Raw genomic sequence first — 19,805 nt, forward strand, 5'->3', positions numbered from 1 at the left:
CACTGATATATTCACTTTTTTTTTACATGCTTATTTGGGAAACGGCTTCTTGAGGGAAGGAATTGTGCCATATCTTTTTATTCATATTACGTAGCAAAGTACCTCGCACGTATGCAAGTCATAAATAATTTCTATGTGAATGGATGCATGATTTAGGTGAATTTGGATATTTGACTTGGCTTTTTAACTTGTTAATTAAAAAAATTATAAGCTTAAGCCTCAGTATGGTGAATCTTTAAAAAAGTTTTTTAAGGAATTTACCTAAGTGTACAATATTATGCACAGATTGTGTTATTATGTTAACAGTGGAACTCTTAAAAGTTGCTTTGCAGCATTTTAAAGACAATATTCAAAAGCAAGGTTAGAAAATGTCTGATCTTTCTATAAAAGTCGGGTACAGTATGTAACTGCAGGAAACCCACTGCCCCTTTGTAAGTTGTGGAACCCAAAATGTATGGAAATATTTGATGTTTTCAGCAAAAGAAAATATGGTCCAAATTAAATTTTCCAGAGATATGTTAAACAAAAAGTTTCTTTGCTATCTTGGACTAAATACATAGTAGTACACTATACTACGATAAACATTTTATTTCCTTTTAAAGGCTAAAAAATTTAATGATTTTATAGAAGTGTATATATATGTATGCATATGTGTATGCATATGTATGTATACACACAAACATATTAGTATTTATACAGCCCCACCACGACTGGCATGGAGACCTTTACGGAGCTATTTGCATGCAGTATGTGTTTCTTCACATTCACGTTAATACCTCTATTCAGAGATATTTTAGTGACATAATTCATAGGTAACAAAATACAAGAATGCATTCCATAACATCACATGGGGAGGGTAAGGTACAAAAATATTAATAAAAGTGGTTAATATATTTAAGAACAAAATATAGAACCTGGAAGTCTACTGACAGATGCAAAGTTTTACTATGTTGGATTAGATGTATCCTTGGATATGGAAGAAATGATGGGAATGAGGAATGATTGCTTGCATGAGCTTCTGGGGACTAAAATTCCTGAAAGGGCAGGCCACCATGAGCACTTCAGAGGTCAGAACACTGGCTAGGCTCAATTGGGGAATAGCCAACAGATCAGAGATTTGAGGGAGAAGCAGGGAATTACAGATGTTATTCATAAATATATATATATATATATGTTGTTCATATATGTGGTGTATGAAATAAGTGCAAGTGTTAGTTGCTCAGTTGTGTCTGACTCTTTTGAGACCTCCACGGACTGTAGCCTGCAGGTTCCTTGGTCCGTGGAATCCTCCAGGCAAGAATACTGGAGTGGGTAGCCATTCCCTTCTGCAGGGGATCTTCCCAACCCAGGGATCAAACCTGGGTCTCCCACAGTGCGGGTGGATTCTTGACCACTGTGCCACCTGGGAAGCTTTTTGACGTATGTGCTTGCATGTGTGCTAAGTTGCTTCAGTCGTGTCTGACTCTGTGACTCCATAGACTGTGACCCACCAGGTTCCTCGGTCCGTGGGATTCTATAGGCAATACTAGGGTGGGTTGCTATGCCCTTTTCCAGGGGATCTTTCTGACTCAGGGATTGAACCTGCATCTCCTGCATTGGCAGGTGGGTTCTTTACCACTAGTGCAACCTGGGAAGCCCATATGGTGTATGTATGTGTGTGTGTGTGTATACACACACATACACAGAAAAGACTTGGCCTAGTGTTTCATAGAAACTTTGGGCTACCTCTTGACCTATTATTTTGGATAATCTTCTACTGTCATGGCATAGTCTATCCTCCTGCTGCATAGGTAGCTAAACTATTACTGGTCTCCTTTCCTTAATCTGTTGGCAACTGTCCTTACAGAATGGTTTCTCAACCTTGCTACTACTGACATCTTGGACCAGATAATGTCCTGTGCATTGTAGGATGTGTAGCAGCATCCTTGAATCTACCCACTAGATGCCAGTAGCACTCTCATAGTTGACAACCAAATACATCTCCAGACATCAATCTGTGCTCTGGGAAGATGGTGCCTAGTTGAGAACCACTGGCTGTAGATTATGAAGTTGCATGTTTGGGAATAGGTCTTCTGTGCTTCCCTTATTATAACAGTAAATTGTCCACCCAAGAGAAATGATGGATTGCCCTGCCTTTTCCATCTCTACACAAACCACAGGCCCATCCGGGCTTTGTGAATGGTGTTTAACATGTATTAGGGGTTATGTTTTCTAAAAAGTTGTGACACTTGTAAATCAACCATAATTCAAATCACATACTTAACATATAGATCAATTCCTTATGATAGGCTAAATACAGAAAATAATTTCTGGTTTCTATTAAAAAAAAACAAATACAGAGTCAGTGTACACATATATCCTTTAGGTATAGAAACAGCTTCATTCATGTTTAATTTGAAGACCCAGATACAATATTCTTTAAATGACAATGGCCCCTAAAACTTACTCAAACTTACTATAAAAAAGTAAACAAGTAAAGAAATATAATTTTAAACTCTGTCCCTTTGCTTGAGAGCCTGGAGAAACCCCGCCATAAAAAAGCTACAAAAAAAGCCATTGCTATATTCAGGTGATGAAGTAGCTCTGGAGTTCAGCTTTATATGTGGTCATTTGTGAATAGCTGGTTACATTATATTTAGAGATTCAACTTTTGTTAAACTATATGTCTTTTTTTTGTTTTTGGCCATGCTGTGCAGCTTGCAGGATGTCAGTTTCCCAACCAGGGATAGAAATCGGGCTATGGCAGGGAAAGGCTGGAATTCTAACCACCAGGCCACCAGGGAACTCCCACTGTAAACTAAATACAAATATTTCTTTCTTATAATTTTGGTACAAGCTGAAAATGTAAATTTAGATAAAAGAGAGAACCAAAGGGCTTTATGCTGGGTACAGAGCAGAGTCTGGGGTCCACTGTCTACCAGACACAGTGGAAGGTGACTGTGCTCACAACCTGTTCTTTCCAGCTGCCCTCAGAGGTGAGCCACAGAGGAATGTAAAGGGCCCCGAAACTAGAATTAGCCTATCTGGGTTCAAAGACTGATTCTACCTTTGCAAGCTGTTTCCTCATCTGTGAAATAAAGAACTCAAAGAGTTACTGTGAGAGTTAAGTGAAAAAAAAATGCACCTAAACTCCTAACAATGCCTGGCCCATGGCATGTACTCCGTAAATGTCAGTTAGTACTCTTGTTACTAGTTTGAGTCAATCTGACATTTCATGTTTTGGAAAGATAGAGAATTTGGTATCAGTGTCTAATGACACTAAGTACCTTTGGCTCCTGACATGGATTTTTCTATTATTCGAGAAACTACTACTATAACACAATGTGGTAACACACACTGAGTTTTATTGAGAAGTTTCAAGCATTGTGACCTGAGGAAGTATTTTCAGTTCAGCTTATCGAAATACTTCAGTTTTCCGGCTGGATCTGGGATTATCTGTTGAAGAAGACAATGTACATCATCAGTAGTCTGATAATAGTTGTCCATCTCTTGACTAAAGAAGGTAAAGATTATTTTCTTGTGTCAAATTATATATATTTAGGAAAAACTGGATTTGTCCTACCTGCTAATTTTAATCTCAGCTATTTTAGAAGGCAGGTGATCTGCTACTGAATTAACATCTGTACTCAAGCCCTCCCAAACTTACTTATAACTCTTCTCTTCGCCACCAGGCTTTCATGGCATCTTCAGGTTTGATCTAATTAAATCAAACACATTAAGGGAGCATGGCTACAGATGTTAATGCATTTGTAAAATAATCTGCTGATGAAGTGATGGTATGCTACAACCTGAAAAGGGGGCAGAGAGCTCAAATGGATTTTTTGGCAGTCTAGGGTGTAACCTTTTAATCTCAAACTGCAAAATAAAAGAAACACTCTATATAGCCTCCCTAAATGAAAGAATGTGTTTCAGTCTTGTCTTCCTTCATATGACAAGGAGAGAATCATTAGATTCATTGTCAGTTAAGCCAGATTTTCTCTAAAGCTTTTAAATATATACACTGAAAAATTTTTCTTGTGACCTTTCTCTTTGCCCTGAATTTAACAAGTCTCCACCGCTTCCTTCCTTCTGCTTTTTAAATGACAGAATTCTCTGAATACTTGGTTTTAAAATCCAGAGCATCAAGTCCCATATTCTGCTTTCCCAGTTTTAGATACTCTCCTTACAGTCCAAAGAATGCCTGTAATTCTTTTAGGAGTTGTGCCTAGCAATGTTTACTTCATTTACAAAATCAAGGCAGGTCTGTTACAAACAGAGATTATCCCAGGGTTGGCGGCTTCTTTTTGGCCCCAGCCATCCCCTTAACAGAAAAATGAACTTGACTTACTGTTTCACTACCAGGTTTCCAACCAGCAGGGCAGACTGAAAGGAAAAATTGGCAAAAGACAGTTTAAAAACTGTTCAATTCTCTCTAGCAACTCTCAGCTTTTCTTTTTCCAAATGATACTGAAAATAGAACCTATATTAATTAGAACATTTCTAGGCCACCGAACACTTGAGTTCTGTTAGCTTACTGGCTTGCAACAAGAAATTTTAGTCCTGGAGCTTATCAGCAGACAGCTGTTTTTCAGTTTTCTCAGTCATGTTTAGTTACATTTATAACAGAAGAAATCAGATTGAGTGTTCCTCTAGTAAAGTTGGAAAGTTTGGGAATCTGGTGAATTGAAAGGTCTGGGTACAGTGAAATGCCTCAAATGTCCATCCCCTTAAGCTTGCTTTGTGTGCCCTGCAGTATTTGGTCCTGATGCCATGGTTCACTGTTTCAGCACCCTGACCCAGGCACTGAGTTATACTTTTGAAAGGAATATATAACATACGTTCTATTTTTAAGAAGAATCTGATGTTTACCATTTGGCTACTGCAAAAACTTGGAGTGAAAGGATGAACTAATAGATTACTAATGTGTTACTGAATAACTTCAAAGATTTCTGAATTACCTTGAAGAAAAAAGCTAAATTAAATAATGTAAAACATGCAAATAAAACCTACATTACTAGATATGGCCAGATTGGCTGGCACATTTTAAGTTAATAGAAATATAATAGGAAAAATTACAGTAGCAGAAACTTTTCTCTGAGATTATCCAAAGACTATGAAAATAATATTTTTTCTATCCTACTCAGTAGGTAGTATATATTAGTGATATTTTGTTAAAAGCACTTTCATATTAATAATTAAAATCTGATTTGCTTAAAAGATCTAATAATTTGAAAACAACTAGAAGACTCTGGAACCATCAAAATTACTTTTAAGGTAAGAAACCATATTATGCTGCTATCTCTTAAACTAAAAAATCCAAAGGCTATGACAGAAGGAAAGGGCACCTTCTCCGTGTTTGTCAGTGTACTGGAATGCCTGAACCAAACGTAGTGTCTCATCCACGGATCTACCCACGGGAAGGTCATTCAGAGTAATCTGTCTTAGGATTCCCTTGTCATCAATAATGAAGAGACCTCTGTAAAACAGAAGAATGGGAAAGATGAGGACATTTGTTCTCAGTTAAGACAAATATTAGTTACTGTCAATCCCTGTACTGCTCAAACAGAAGGATGTTATACAGAGCCAAAAGCATACTACCTGCCTACTTGACTGGTATGTACATGCACACACCCCTATACCCACACCTATCTACTGTGTATTTTGGGATTATCACTGTTAAATGGTAGCATTAAATTTTTGTTTTTGTCTTTGAGATGTACTGTAGTATTAACAGTTGAATCTTCACGTGTACTAGATTTGGGACTGTACTGTAAATGATGAAACTGCATAGCAAAGCCTTATTCTACAATACTTAAAAATTTTTTTTGAATGAGTAACTCAACCTCTGAACCTACTAGGGCTCAGTCTCCTTAGACCAGATCAACTTGGTCAAACTTAGGTAAAATTGTTAATTACTATTCATATTTGTGTTCTTTCACATACTACTTTCACAATTGAAAATCCTCATAAAAGGTGATCACGTCTGTTTTGAAGTAAGCGAGCCTGATTAGAAATTTTGATCTTGCCTCCATAACACTCATAGCCACGCACTCCACATAAAAACAAAATCTGCCTGTTCTTTGGTAGCAAACTGTAGCTTCTGTTTTCTCTTTTGATTTTGTGAGCTGCTTCTTTGGTAGACTATGAGACTAAGACATTTGCTGTGCTTGCTAATATTAGATAATTTACTTGGTTAATGTTCAAATAATTTTCAATTTGAAAAGTGCCTCAGTCTTTAGTGGCATATTTATTCTTGGGAGTTAATAATAATTGCTAGGCAGAAACCATTATAGACTTGACAAATACAAAACAAAAAGAAACTTGGCAGGGATAAATTGATTCAATATGGATGAACCTTGAAAATATTATGCTAAGGGAAAGACGCTAGTCATAAAAGAGCAGATACTGTAGGATTCCATCTATATGAAGTGTCCAGAATAGGCAACTATTAAGACATAAAGTAGATTAGTGGTTGTGTAGGGCTAGGGGAGGGGGACTGGGTAAAATGGGGAGTAACAGCTAATGGGTATGGGATTTCTTTTTGGAGCAATGAAAATGTTGTAACATTGATTGTGGTGATGGTTGTACAACTGTGAAATACTAAAAATTACTAAATTGTATGCTTTAAATGGGTGAGTTGTATGGTATGTGAATTATATCTCAATAAAGCAGTTCTAAAAAAACACAAGATTATAAAATACTGACACCTTTATATAAAACATTAAAAGAACTATTAGCACTGCAAAGCAATTCAATATGATTATAAGAAAATTACAAGTATTTCAAGCTGAAGCTGCCCTTTTTTCCTAAGAATTACATCAGCAGTTATTAGCTCAAGTAACTCAATGAGAGCTGTTAAGTAAAATATATCCTTAATTTTTCCTACTCCAGAGGCATAGGTTGGCTAAATACTATACTTGTATTTAGAAAAACTATTACTTGAGTCAGTTTGGACAAGAGAAAGAAATGGACAGAGAGTTTGGGGACCTGGGTTCATGTCTGGGTTCTGCAATTAACTATAGTCACTTTGGCTAAGTTCTTGGAATGCTGAATCTGTTTTTATGTAAAAGGACAGGGCTGAAGACCTCTAGAATTTTCCAGTTCTAACAGTCTTTGACACTCACATAGTTTAAGTCAGGCACTCACCAATTATTTTTAACGGTATCTACAACATTTTTACAAGTAGAACAAATATTTTCTTGATCAAACCTTGTATCTTCTAATTCCATTTCAAGTAGGATTACAAATATATCTGTATTTGTCATCATGTACAACTAATGAAAGGTACCTAAGAGTGTGGCCTGAGTCTTCCAGATATACGCCATAGTCCTTTGAGATCTGATGGTTCAAATCCGCAAGAAGTGGAATATTTATTGACCCAAGTCCTCCTTGTCTTCGAGGAGTATTAATCCTGTTAACAGAAAATGTGCCTTTCAGGGTTAAGTAAACAGCATATATTAAAATAGTCCACACTCCTTGCATATGTACACAAACATGTGCATGGCATCTCTTGTCATTTTACTTTTAAATTTTTTGCAATTAGGTGGAACATCTTTTCATGTTTAATGAATTAAAAATTATTTAATCATTGCTTCTTAGAAAGTAAATATAAAAAATTATTTCTCCAGATTAAGGTTATCCAATTTATCATCATAATCATAGAATTCAGTGGTTTTTGCTGTGGATATTTCATCTTCTAAAAATAATTATTTGGTACTGAGCATTTTAAAAATCTTTATTGAATTTGTTACAATATCGTTTCTGTTGTTTATGTTTTGGGTTTTTGGCTGTGAGGCATGTGGAGTCTTAGCTCCCTGAGCAGCAAATAAACGGCCACCCTCTGCACTGGAAGGTGAATTCCTCAGCACTGGACTGCCAGGGAAGTCCCTATATCTTTTGAATTGAACTGTTTCCAAAATTGAAATGTTCTATAAAATCTTTAAACATTTTTACCGTACTTTCATTGAACTAGCAGCTCTCAGATAAATTTATTCCTGAACTGTCTGATAAATAACTATATTCCTGTCATGTTAAGAGTTGTCTGCCCATAATTTAAGAGTATGTCTATTCTTTCCCTATAAATGTTAAGTTTAAGATACTGACCAGGCCAAATGGGTGAACTGTGAATCAACAGAGCATGCTACCACTTCAGTGTTGATTGATCTGAATTCGTCAATTCTATCACCAAAGGCGATGATTTCAGTTGGACACACAAAAGTGCTGAAATAAAAAAAAATCATTATTCTCAAAATACACATATACTTAGTTTCAAATGATTTTGTTTTTATAAACACTTTAGTATATAAAAATGCACATTAAGAACAATTTTATATATGAACCTTCTCAAGATGGAGTAGTCTAAAAAATGGTCACTGGATCAAATTATTTAATTAAAAAATATAGAGTTCTTAATTATGTCTTGATAAACTTTATATTGGTGCATACAGACTGAATGTTAATGTGTAAGTATATAGGGCAGCAATGAAAGATGGACTTCATTCTGTGTGTCATGGTCAAGAAAGTTTGAAAAACGTAGACTTAGGGGACAGATTCTGACCACAGTTCAATATAGGCTTTTCGTTTCAGTTGTTGGAGTGGAGGACTGCCATATACAAGAAGACAGTTTTAATCCAGATTATATCTTTGGAAATCTGGCCTATAAAATGAACTTTTAATATTTTCCAAAAGGTAAGAATGATTGGCCCTTGTCCTCCTTTCTGTTATCCCAAGAAATGTTACCTAGAGATATACTGTGTGTGTGTTAGTTGCTCAGTCATGTCTGACTCTTTGCGACCCCATGGATTGTAGCCCACCAGGCTCTTCTGTGCGTGGGATTCTCCAGGCAAGAATACTGGAGAGGGTTGCCATTTCCTTCTCTTACTGGCCCAACATAAAAATTTTGGCAGAAACCCGAAGGGTTACATATCTGGTTTTCTTCCTTGCAGACTGTGGGAAATGTCCCAGGATTCTTCTTTCTCTAACCAGGTCCAGTTTGGCTGGCATTACATGCATACAGCAGAAGCTCTCTTAGCTCCTTGCTCCAGAAGACCATTGCTAACATCATGCTCTAATTAGATATGTCTTGTTCATTAGGGAGTTTTAAGTAATACTGGAGAAATAGCTTATTTGTCTGCTCAGTTCAGTTCAGTCGCTCAGTCCTGTTCGACTCTTTGTGACCCCGTGAATCGCAGGACGCCAGGCCTCCCTGTCCATCACCAACTCCCGGTCTGCTATGTTAGGCTAATTTCAAAATTCAGGTTTAGCATCATATATATTTAATATGTGTGCTGCTTTTTGGTTTTACAGCAACATGAATTTAGAAGGCCTATCATTTTATATACATTAAAATCTCTACTTCGGGTTTCTATTAGAAGTTATAGTACACATTTTAGTTAATCAAGCCATAGTACAATTGATTAGAAAGAAGGAAGTTCTTACTAATTTAAAAGATTACATGTTATGCAGAGTCATGGTTTGTTTCAGTCTCAATGTACACGTTTTTATGAGAATTCTGTTTGGATTAGAGTAGGAGTCAGCAAACTTCAGCCCACAGGCCAAAATCTAGCTTATCGTTTTTGTATAAACTTTCAATGGAGTATTAAACCCCTTTATTATTGTCTGTGGCTAAAGCGAAGGAGAAAAGGAAAGATATAAACATCTGAATGCAGAGTTCCAAAGAATAGCAAGAAGAGATAAGAAAGCCTTCTTCAGCGATCAGTGCAAAGAAATAGAGGAAAACAACAGAATGGGAAAGACTAGGGATCGCTTCAAGAAAATCAGAGATACCAAAGGAACATTTCATGCAAAGATGAGCTTGATAAAGGACAGAAATGGTATGGACCTAACAGAAGCAGAAGATATTAAGAAGAGATGGCAAGAATACACAGAAGAACTGTACAAAAAAGATCTTCACGACCCAGATAATCACGATGGTGTGATCACTGACCTAGAGCCAGACATCCTGGAATGTGAAGTCAAGTGGGCCTTAGAAAGCATCACTACGAACAAAGCTAGTGGAGGTGATGGAATTCCAGTTGAGCTATTCCAAATCCTGAAAGATGATGCTGTGAAAGTGCTGCACTCAATATGCCAGCAAATTTGGAAAACTCACCAGTGGCCACAGGACTGGAAGAGGTCAGTTTTCATTCCAATCCCGAAGAAAGGCAATGCCAAAGAGTGCTCAAACTACCACACAATTGCACTCATCTCACACGCTAGTAAAGTAATACTCAAAATTCTCCAAGCCAGGCTTCAGCAATACGTGAACTGTGAAATTCCTGATGTTCAAGCTGGTTTTAGAAAAGGCAGAGGAACCAGAGATCAAATTGCCAACATCCGCTGGATCATCGAAAAAGCAAGAGAGTTCCAGAAAAACATCTATTTCTGCTTTATTGACTATGCCAAAGCCTTTGACTGTGTGGATCACAATAAACTGTGGAAAATTCTGAAAGAGATGGGAATACCAGAACACCTGACCTGCCTCTTGAGAAATCTGTATGCAGGTCAGGAAGCAACAGTTAGAACTGGACATGAACAACAGACTGGTTCCAAATAGGAAAAGAAGTTCGTCAAGGCTGTATATTGTCACCCTGTTTATTTAACTTATATGCAGAGTACATCATGAGAAACGCTGGACTGGAAGAAACACAAGCTGGAATCAAGATTGCCGGGAGAAATATCAATAACGTCACATATGTAGATGACACCACCCTTATGGCAGAAAGTGAAGAGGAACTCAAAAGCCTCTTGATGAAAGTGAAAGTGGAAAGTGAAAAAGTTGGCTTAAAGCTCAACATTCAGAAAACGAAGATCATGGTATCCGGTCCCACCACTTCATGGGAAATAGATGGAGAAACAGTGGAAACAGTGTCAGACTTTATTTTTCTGGGCTCCAAAATCACTGCAGATGGTGACTGCAGCCATGAAATTAAAAGACGCTTACTCCTTGGAAGGAAAGTTATGACCAACCTAGATAGCATGTTCAAAAGCAGAGACATTATTTTGCCAACAAAAGTCCGTCTAGTCAAGGCTATGGTTTTTCCTGTGGTCATGTATGGATGTGAGAGTTGGACTGTGAAGAAGGCTGAGTGCCGAAGAATTGATGCTTTTGAACTGTGGTGTTGGAGAAGACTCTTGAGAGCCCCTTGGACTCCAAGGAGATCCAACCAGTCCATTCTGAAGGAGATCAGCCCTGGGATTTCTTTGGAAGGAATGATACTAAAGCTGAAACTCCAGTACTTTGGCCACCTCATGCGAAGAGTTGGAAAAGACTCTGATGCTGGGAGGGATTGGGGGCAGGAAGAGAAGGGGACGACAGAGGATGAGATGGCTGGATGGCATCACTGACTCGATGGATGTCTCAGTGAACTCTGGGAGTTGGTATGGACAGGGAGGCCTGGCGTGCTGCAATTCATGGGGTCGCAAAGAGTCGGACACGACTGAGCGACTGATCTGATCTGATTTTGTGCTATAATGGCAAAGTTGAGTAGTTGCAATGAAGATCACTTCAAGACTAAAATTTTTACTATCTGGCCCTGTACAGAAGAAGTTTGCTGCCCCTGGTCTATAGACATAAAGATATGAGCTTAAGTATACCCTCCCTACAAATTTAAAATATATTTACATAGTTCTAGATTACTCCTAATGGAGAAAGGAACTTAGTATACAGTGGCACAGACAGAATAATCTATTTACTTTTTGTAACCAAAAAACATATTCAAACAGAAAAGATCAAAGTTTTGCTAACTCTCTTTGGTATTCTTTTCATTTTCATGGAATTTGAAAAATTTAAAATTAAATCCTCAGTGTGACTAAAACTCCAAGAATCTTTACTTTGAGTCAACTTTCTACCTATAAAAGCTCTGTCAGAGTTAAAGAGAACCCCCTCCATAATCATACTTTATGTTAATAGGTGTTATTCCTTAAACATATCCAATATTTTCAGGAAAATGTTCAAATCACAGGAAAGTAACATGCAGCAAAGAACAAAAATAATAAAACCAAAGTTAAATGGTATCACCAGATAAAAAGCCTTATAAATATTCACGTTAACAGAGAAACAGATTTGTGGCCTAAGTCTTGCTATTTAAATGGTTTCTAAAATATTCTCAGTCCATTTTCTTGCCTTAGTAAGTAGAGTTTAATGAATATAACTGTGGCTTTTGTCTAATGATTACATTACATTAACACAATCAAACACTTATGATTCTGAAATATATTCAAGATATTACCTTCTTGAAAAAAACTCACCTCAGGTTGCCCTTTACGAACAAGTGCTAAGAAATTTCTAACTACATGATGCTCCTGAGCAAAGATTAATAATGACTGAGGTATTACTAGCTGCTATGATATGGATTACTTACAAATCAAGTGGGTAGAAGAAAAAAACCAGGTACTTCCCACGATAATCAGTTAACTTGAGCTCCTTAAATTCTCCATTTATCACAGCTGTTCCTTCCCAATAAGGTGCTGGCTTGGAAACTAAGAAAGAAAAACATATGATGTTCTTAAACGACGGGAAGGTTGGTGGGATGACAGAAGGACATCTTTAGGACATCACTAAACCCAAGGTTTTGGAGGGAATCTTTGGACCTCTTTTAGCAGTCTGGTGATGCAGATGGACTTCTGCAGGGTTACTGAATGCATAAAATATTTAGCATATTTAGAATTTCAAAGGAAATAAATTACATTGAAATGCAATCATCAAAACTATAAAAAAAAAACTGGTGATATATTAATATTCGTGTCCTTTTTCTTAACACTTTAAAACTCCAAGACCTGGCGGTGATCTAGTAACTACTCAAGATTGTGATGAGTGTAAATGATGTTTCAGGATACCTGCAGCACCCGTAATAATGGTATGAAATCTATGCGATTCTTCTTGGCGACAACTACAAATGAGTACTGCTGAGGCTAAGGTGGTTTGTTGCTGATGTTCATAATGGAAAGAACTGCTATATTTCAGCTGGAGATTAGTGAAAATAAAGATTCTTTTTCCTATTCATGCTCACAGACCCCCTACATTCTATCCCTGCACTAAACCCTACAGGATACTTCATTATAGTTCCTCCAAGTTAATCAGCTTGCCACATTTCAAATAATTAGATTTTCCGTTCTCTAATGGCAGTCTTCCAGATGTATTAATTTAAGTGTTTGTCCAGTTTCTTGAATATACATGGAGGACCTGCTGCTACGTTCAAGGAATAGGAAATCTGCAAATATGTCAGGACAGAAGTGTAAAATCCTAGACCATAGGATTATTTTCCAGGCTTTGAAAGAGGAGACCCTCTTGAACAAGTGACCTAATGGAAATTGAATAGTTCATGCTGCTGTCTTGTCAGGGTATGCTTGGAAGTCTAGCCAACATGCTCTGATAATAATGTACCTTGATATTCTGTTAACACATTTAGATAGCACTTAAACTTTCAGAACCATTACATACATTAACGTCAATACTTGCTTCCAAGTTTGACTAAGGTTCCTAGAAAGTAAGGCTTATAATAGCATTTATTATATTTTGTATAGCAGCCAGCATTTTTGATAACTCTGAAAATAGAGACACACTTACGATTAATTTCTCTGTGGAGTTAATGTATAACAGTTGATTACTTATCTTGAGCCAGCAGCCTACCTCACAAAAACATCCTGATCTGATTAGGTAAAGGCCAGGAGGGAGAATTAGATAGCAGAAGGATATGGAACTACATATGCTTTATATATATTACTTAAAAATACTACTCAAGTGTGAGGTTATAGTTGTAATAATGTGTTACAATGATAGTCCATAGTGATTTTAGCATATTGGGAAAAGCAATAAAACTGAAAAAGTTTGCTCTGAAAATCTTGATTTTTGGGTTCTTTCTTTTTTATCGACACTGATGGAATGCTTTATTATCATTATTAGGCTTAACAAATTGGTAAAGGTTTGTTAAATGGTAACAATCTTGGCAAGGTGGTGGAAAGGCATGCCTTCATATCCTTGACTGTACCTAGATATGGCTTTCTTTTTCTTTTTTGGGGAGAGAAATTTTGGGTTCTTGATTTACGAACTGCAGTGTTAGTTAAAAAAAAACTGTCATCAGTTTATAGAGCAAAGAGAATGCAGTTTGCTAAGATCTATAAATGGAATTCCCAAAGCAACCACTCGCATGTCAGGATGGGGAACACATGTACACCCATGGCTGATTCATGTGAATGTATGGCAAAACTACCACAATATTGTAATTGGCCGCCAATTAAAAGAAAAAGAAAAAAATAATATTCTTACAAAAAAACCCCCAAAAAACAAAAACCAAAAATTGTACCAAATACAAATCATATAATTAACAAAGCAAAAGGAGAGGAGTATGAAGTATATTTAAATTCCCTTTCCCCATAACCCATCTGTTTAACTACTGTTAACATTTTGATGTCCTTCCTCCTAGTTTTTAAACACAAATTTGGATCTTGTTGCATCCCACTTGTGAAAAAAGGAAGCATTAGATCATGAATAATTTTTCATGTTACTAAAAATTATCTGAAAGTATGAACTTAATAGCTCCATAATATTCTGTTTTGAGTGAAGGTCCTTGCTCCTGTAATTCTAGATGAGCCTACACATGAGAGAAATGTAGCAAATACCTAAAATTTGAAAAGGTCTGCTGGTAGAGGGAAATCTTATTATTACCATTAGCTTCCATGAGCAGACTTGGATGGCACGTTATAGGAAATATATGTAATGCCAGTAAACACTTAACTGGCTGCCATATTTCAAAATATCTTTCGAGGCAAGTAAAAGCAATGAGACTTGGAAATAATGATTTTGAAAGTGCAACACTAGCTTTTTAAAAAACAAAAACCTAAAGATAACTTGCAGTAGGAAAGAACTGCAGATGTTTGAGGAGGCAAAACCGTTTTTCTCATTTATCACTCCCACTCCATCCTAAGGCATATCAACATTCCATTTAACACTGGGGATTCATAACTGTGAAGCACTGCTTTTTTTCACTGAACATGGGCAAGGAACATGCTGTAACTGGACCACAAAAGCCAAACACACATCTTCAGAATGCCAGATGGTCAGCAGGAAAAGCAGGTTATTTAAAAGCAAGCAAGGGACACTCTTTATCCTTTAGCCCCTACCCACTTCTTTTTGGCTGATCTTAACATCCAGATGCAGCAGGCCACAATTTTCTCAGTATTCACTTAGTCTGACGTGTCTTTTCTGAAAGTGGCCATTAGTTGTGTACACTGGACAGAAATGCAAATAATCAAAAGCCAAACTGGCAGGACACAAATTTGCCACGAGGTTTATCATCAACCCAAATGCATTACTTCTAACCTCCTTTTCCGCATTTCCCTACAAAGAGCCTCCAAAATACACCCTGTAACAAGCTCTTCATTTCTGAGAAACAAAGGATGCCCATTAACTCTAAAGGTCTCTGGGAAGGTGGCTTTTAATAGTTTTCTTTGTAAGATGCAACAACAACAAAATGAAACGTTTGGTCTCCTGAGCTAAACGTTGTTTAGCCACTTTTCTGTTTATCCAAACTTTTTGTGAATCGTTATTCAACTTATCAGCGCATTATTCTCCGAAATCGTACTTGAAAACAGACGCGATGCGCTGCAGGCACTTGGCGATGTTTGAGGAAGTGTTCTAGTTTGCACAACATCCTCGTCGCCTGCAAGCCCAGGACCAGGGCCACCATCTCCCTCATCTGCGGCTTTTGGGGTAACCACTACTTCCTCCAAAATCTGATCAGTGGAACCCACCCCTTTCTTCACACCTCTGGAACCCCCTCCATCCCCTCACCCCCCAGGAGAACCAAGCTCCCCCTTCAGGACCGGAGGTAGCCCAGGAGGTGCCGCCCAAGCCAGGCCCCCGGGTAGCCACCGTAACCAGGGTACACGTGTCCCCTGGCCCTCCCCACCTCCGGGAGCCACCGGTCACCCCGCCGTGGCGGGGCACCACCTACTTTTGGCTTTGCTGAGGTGCAGGGAGTGTTCGGCGACCGAAACCCGGGACACCTCTCCCGGGTACACTTGGCCACCCGCGTAGAAGTGGCACTCCTCTTCGCGGGTTCGGGGCCTCTCCTCCGCCTCGAAGCCCCGCACAGCTTCGGCCCGCAGCAAGAACAGCAGCAGAGGTAGTAGCAGGAGCTTTCGGCTCCGGCCAGGGGCCAGAGTCGTCGCGGGTAGCGGCGGCGGCGGCGGCGGCGCCTCCATGACCACGCGAGTGTAGTCGCACGTCCCTTGGCTCGAACGCTACTTCTCCCGCCGCCAGGCAGCTACAACCGCGCGCTCAACGCTCGTTAGAGCCCAAGCGCGGCCTCGCGAGACCAGCCCCGCCTCCTCACTCCCCCGCCCCTTCGCTCCCCCTGTCGCCCGCTTCCCGGGCGGGAGCCGGCCCAGCCACGTGGTTTCCAGCCCCGCCCACTCATCCCCCTTGCGCGCGTTTGCGCATGCGCCCTGGGGCGGGCCCAGGCAGGGCGCTTTGCCTAACTCTGAGAAGCGACAGCGGCCGTGACTGGCCTCACGCGTTCCCTCTCTCACACGTCTTTAGACATCCTTTTACGCTCGTCTCTTCCACAAAGCCTCATCACTGCACACCATTCCCCCCCGCAAAAAAAGTGAAACGAACTTATCTCTGAATGGCTTGCACTTTATACTTCTAACAGGTACTGTTTTTTTCCTTGAAGTGATCTGCCAACAACGCCACGACTCCCCTCACCTCCACCCCTAGTTGAAGCCCTTGTAAGTTTGTAAATCCTGGGAAAACTTGGAGAAGAAAGGCCTAAGCATTTATTTCTTCTCCAGCAGGCAAGGCAAACAGGCAGTTTGGTGACGTAAGCCTGCCTCAAAGGTGTCTTATTCTTTAACTTGAAAAGTTCCCAGAAAACCAAACTTTCTTCTGGCGCAGTATAGTTCCATCGTCTGACAATTACCCCATCATCTTACAGGAGTCTTCTGCACTCTTTATGCCCCTCCCCCCCGCCCCCGGGGTCCCTTCTAGTCTCCTGCGAGCTCTTGTCATCTTTCTGAATCCCACAGAAACCATCCGACAGTTTCTCTTTCCTCTGTTAGACTGTCAGCTCCTTGGGGGTCAAAATCGATGTGGAATTCAGCTTTGTTTCCCAAGACACCTGGCACAAGGTGGGCATTTGCCATTGTAAGCTTTTGATTTTGTGAATTACACCTAATGTTCCCAACTGCCAATCAGTTTTAAGTTGCTTTCACATTTTATATCCTTACTCCCTGTGACAACCCTTTCCAAACTAGTTCTGCCCATTATAGGACCCTGAAAGAGCAATGGGCTAGGTGCTGAAGGCCCTTGGCCCCTACAATCTGTCAGCCCCTTCTCGCGACTCTCCAACCTCCCCTGGAGGCATTTGCGCCTGCGCCCTGCAGGCAAGCCCAGGGTGCTCAGCGGAGCCGCACAGCGAAGCCCGACTTGGTTTTGTGATTTTGTGACGGCCGCGGCGGGTCTCCTGCCCTCCTAGACCACCCTCCCCTCTCCCAGCCATTCCTGTTCGCCCTCAGCAGTGTTTTAGGTGCTCCTCATCTTTCCAGACCTATCTCTTCCACAAAGCTTTGAGGGAGCCTGCGCTCCCGTCATTGCAGGCGGACTGGTCAGCACTGTTTTAGATCCTCTTATTCTTCCGCGCACATCTCTTCTACGGGAGCCTCACTACTATCCGTCACCCCCCACAAAGTAACCTTTCTGCCTTTGAAATTTTATGCCTGTGTGTGTGTGTGTGTGTGTGTGTGTGTGTGTGTGTGTGTGTTGTGCGCGCGCGCATACACTCAGTTGCACAGTCGTGTCAGACTCTTTGTGACCCTATGGACTGTCGCCTGCTAGGCTCCTCTGTCCATGGACAGAATTCTTGTCCCAGGCAAGAATGTTGGAATGGGCTGCTATTTCCTCCTCCAGGGAATATGCCCTACCTAGGGATAGGACCCACGTCTCCTGCACTGGCAGGCGAATTCTTTATCACTGAGCCAGCTAGGAAGCTGATTTTATACCTCTAACAGATACTTAGGGCTTCCCTGGTGGCTCAGCTGGTATAGAATCCGCCTGCAAGGTGGCAGACCTGAGTTCGATCCCTGGGTTGGGAAGATCCCCTGGAGAAGGGAAAGGCTACCCACTCCAGTATTCTGGCCTGGAGAATTCCATGGACTGTATAGTCCATGGGGTCACAAAGAGTCAGACACTACTGAGCAACTTTCACTTCACAACAGATACTTATTCTCCTTTTCCTGCAGTGAGCTGGGTGAACTGGCACCATGACTCCAGTTGTAAGCCCTTTTAAGTCCTGGCAGAATTTGGAGAAGAAAGGTCTAACGGAAAAGCAGTATCTTGAGTTCAATTATTATCTTTCAGTGGGAAAGAAGAAACTCAAGTAGAAAAGTCACAGTTTGGTGATTTGAGTCTCAAGTCAAAGACTGTGACTTGAGTCACAGTCTCAAGGTGTGTATTACTCTTTTAAAATCAAGACTTGCTAAGTTCCCACAAAACCCTTTCTCCCAGGCATGGTATTGTTCCATCTTCTGACAAGTAACCCCATCACTCACCTATTAGCTAAGATGGCAGATGAGAACTGAGGGGAGACACACAGCATGCACACTAGAAAGAGGGAAGCCATGGGTAGCTTTTATGTCCCCCTTCTATTTTCCTGTGAGCTCTTGTCATCTTTCTGAATCCCGCAAAAGCCATCCAGCAGTTTCTGTTTCCCCAGACTGTCTGCTCCCTGGGGTCAAAATCTATGTGGATTCCCAAGGCACCTGGTGCAGCTGAGCATTTGCTATTGTATACACTTGATTTTGTAAATAGCATCTTATGTTCCTGATAGCCTGTCATAGTTTAAGGTTGCTGAATATTGTACCCCTCCAGACAACCTTTTGAGGCAAATAGGAAACAAACTCATCCCTCTCCCCAGTCCCACCCATTATATGCTCTGCTTTTTGTTTCCTGACCTGTTTCCTGTGGGCAAAGGAGGAAGTCACCTCTCTTTTTCTGAGGGTGGTAGAGGGGGTTATAGGGGAGCATGTCCTTACCCATAACGTTGTCTGTCATTTCTTCACTTTGCAGTGGCCTGTTGATAGGAGTAGGCGTTCTGGGACGAGGTAGCTCTCGAACCTCCCATTCATCTTCTCCTCTGGCCTCCTGTTCCACATGGAAGGGGACTGGGGCCCGAGGAATTCGGGGCTGAGTTCCAGGGACTCGGCTCAGACCAATGCCCCGAGGTCGGCTTCGGTGATCCATGCTGACTGTTGGGCAAACAGCCACACAGCCTTAGTGAATTCTAGGCCTTGAGCTGGCTCTCTTAATTTAGGAACTGGGAGAGAAAGCTCGGGGATAGTGTTATTTCCTGACACCTCTGTTATGGCCTGAGCTGAGGTGCCCAAGTTGGCAACAAGGGCTGCCCACCAAAGGGGGCCCCAGTGAACCTCCTGCCCACTGGCAAGAGTGGCCAGGTAGGCCAGCTCTCAGCCACAAACTGTGCTCCCCTCACCGGAACCCCCTGGTAGCTGACATTCTGGGTGGCAGTTGCTCTGAATCCTTCTGTCCAATGATGACCTGCCACCCGTGGGTAGACATTGTGCTGTCAGAGTGGCAGTCACAAGGAGGCTTGGGGTGGGGCCATGCCCCAAGGCACTCACCATCCAGCTGACATCAGCTGCCCGTGTTAATAATACAAAACCATCAGACAGTGAGGTGAGTCTGTGTATAGAGAAACACCTGGTGAGCTTAAAGACATTTGAGTGTACAGACCAAGCCCCAGAAATGATGATTTAAATCAGGGGTCCCCAACCTTGGGAATCTAATGCCTGATAATCTGAGGTGGAGC

The 19,805-nt window shown here is 40.5% G+C and overlaps 1 protein-coding gene across 3 annotated transcripts; it reads right to left on the bottom strand.

The window, feature by feature from the left end:
* Positions 1-3,324: 3,324 nt before the first annotated feature.
* On the bottom strand, positions 3,325-19,453 carry PRDX4 (peroxiredoxin 4). Of its 3 annotated transcripts, none has more exons than XM_059883284.1 (7): positions 19,012-19,453; positions 12,342-12,459; positions 8,083-8,199; positions 7,268-7,390; positions 5,325-5,455; positions 4,328-4,362; positions 3,325-3,435 (listed from the first exon to the last, which is right to left on the bottom strand). In XM_059883284.1, exons 1-7 carry the CDS (start codon positions 19,217-19,219, stop codon positions 3,385-3,387), a joined length of 783 nt encoding a protein of 260 aa, XP_059739267.1. In that variant the 5' UTR covers positions 19,220-19,453; the 3' UTR covers positions 3,325-3,384.
* Positions 19,454-19,805: the final 352 nt, after the last annotated feature.

This window comes from Bos taurus, chromosome X, assembly GCF_002263795.3.
Source record: "Bos taurus isolate L1 Dominette 01449 registration number 42190680 breed Hereford chromosome X, ARS-UCD2.0, whole genome shotgun sequence".
Lineage (NCBI taxonomy): Eukaryota > Metazoa > Chordata > Mammalia > Artiodactyla > Bovidae > Bos > Bos taurus.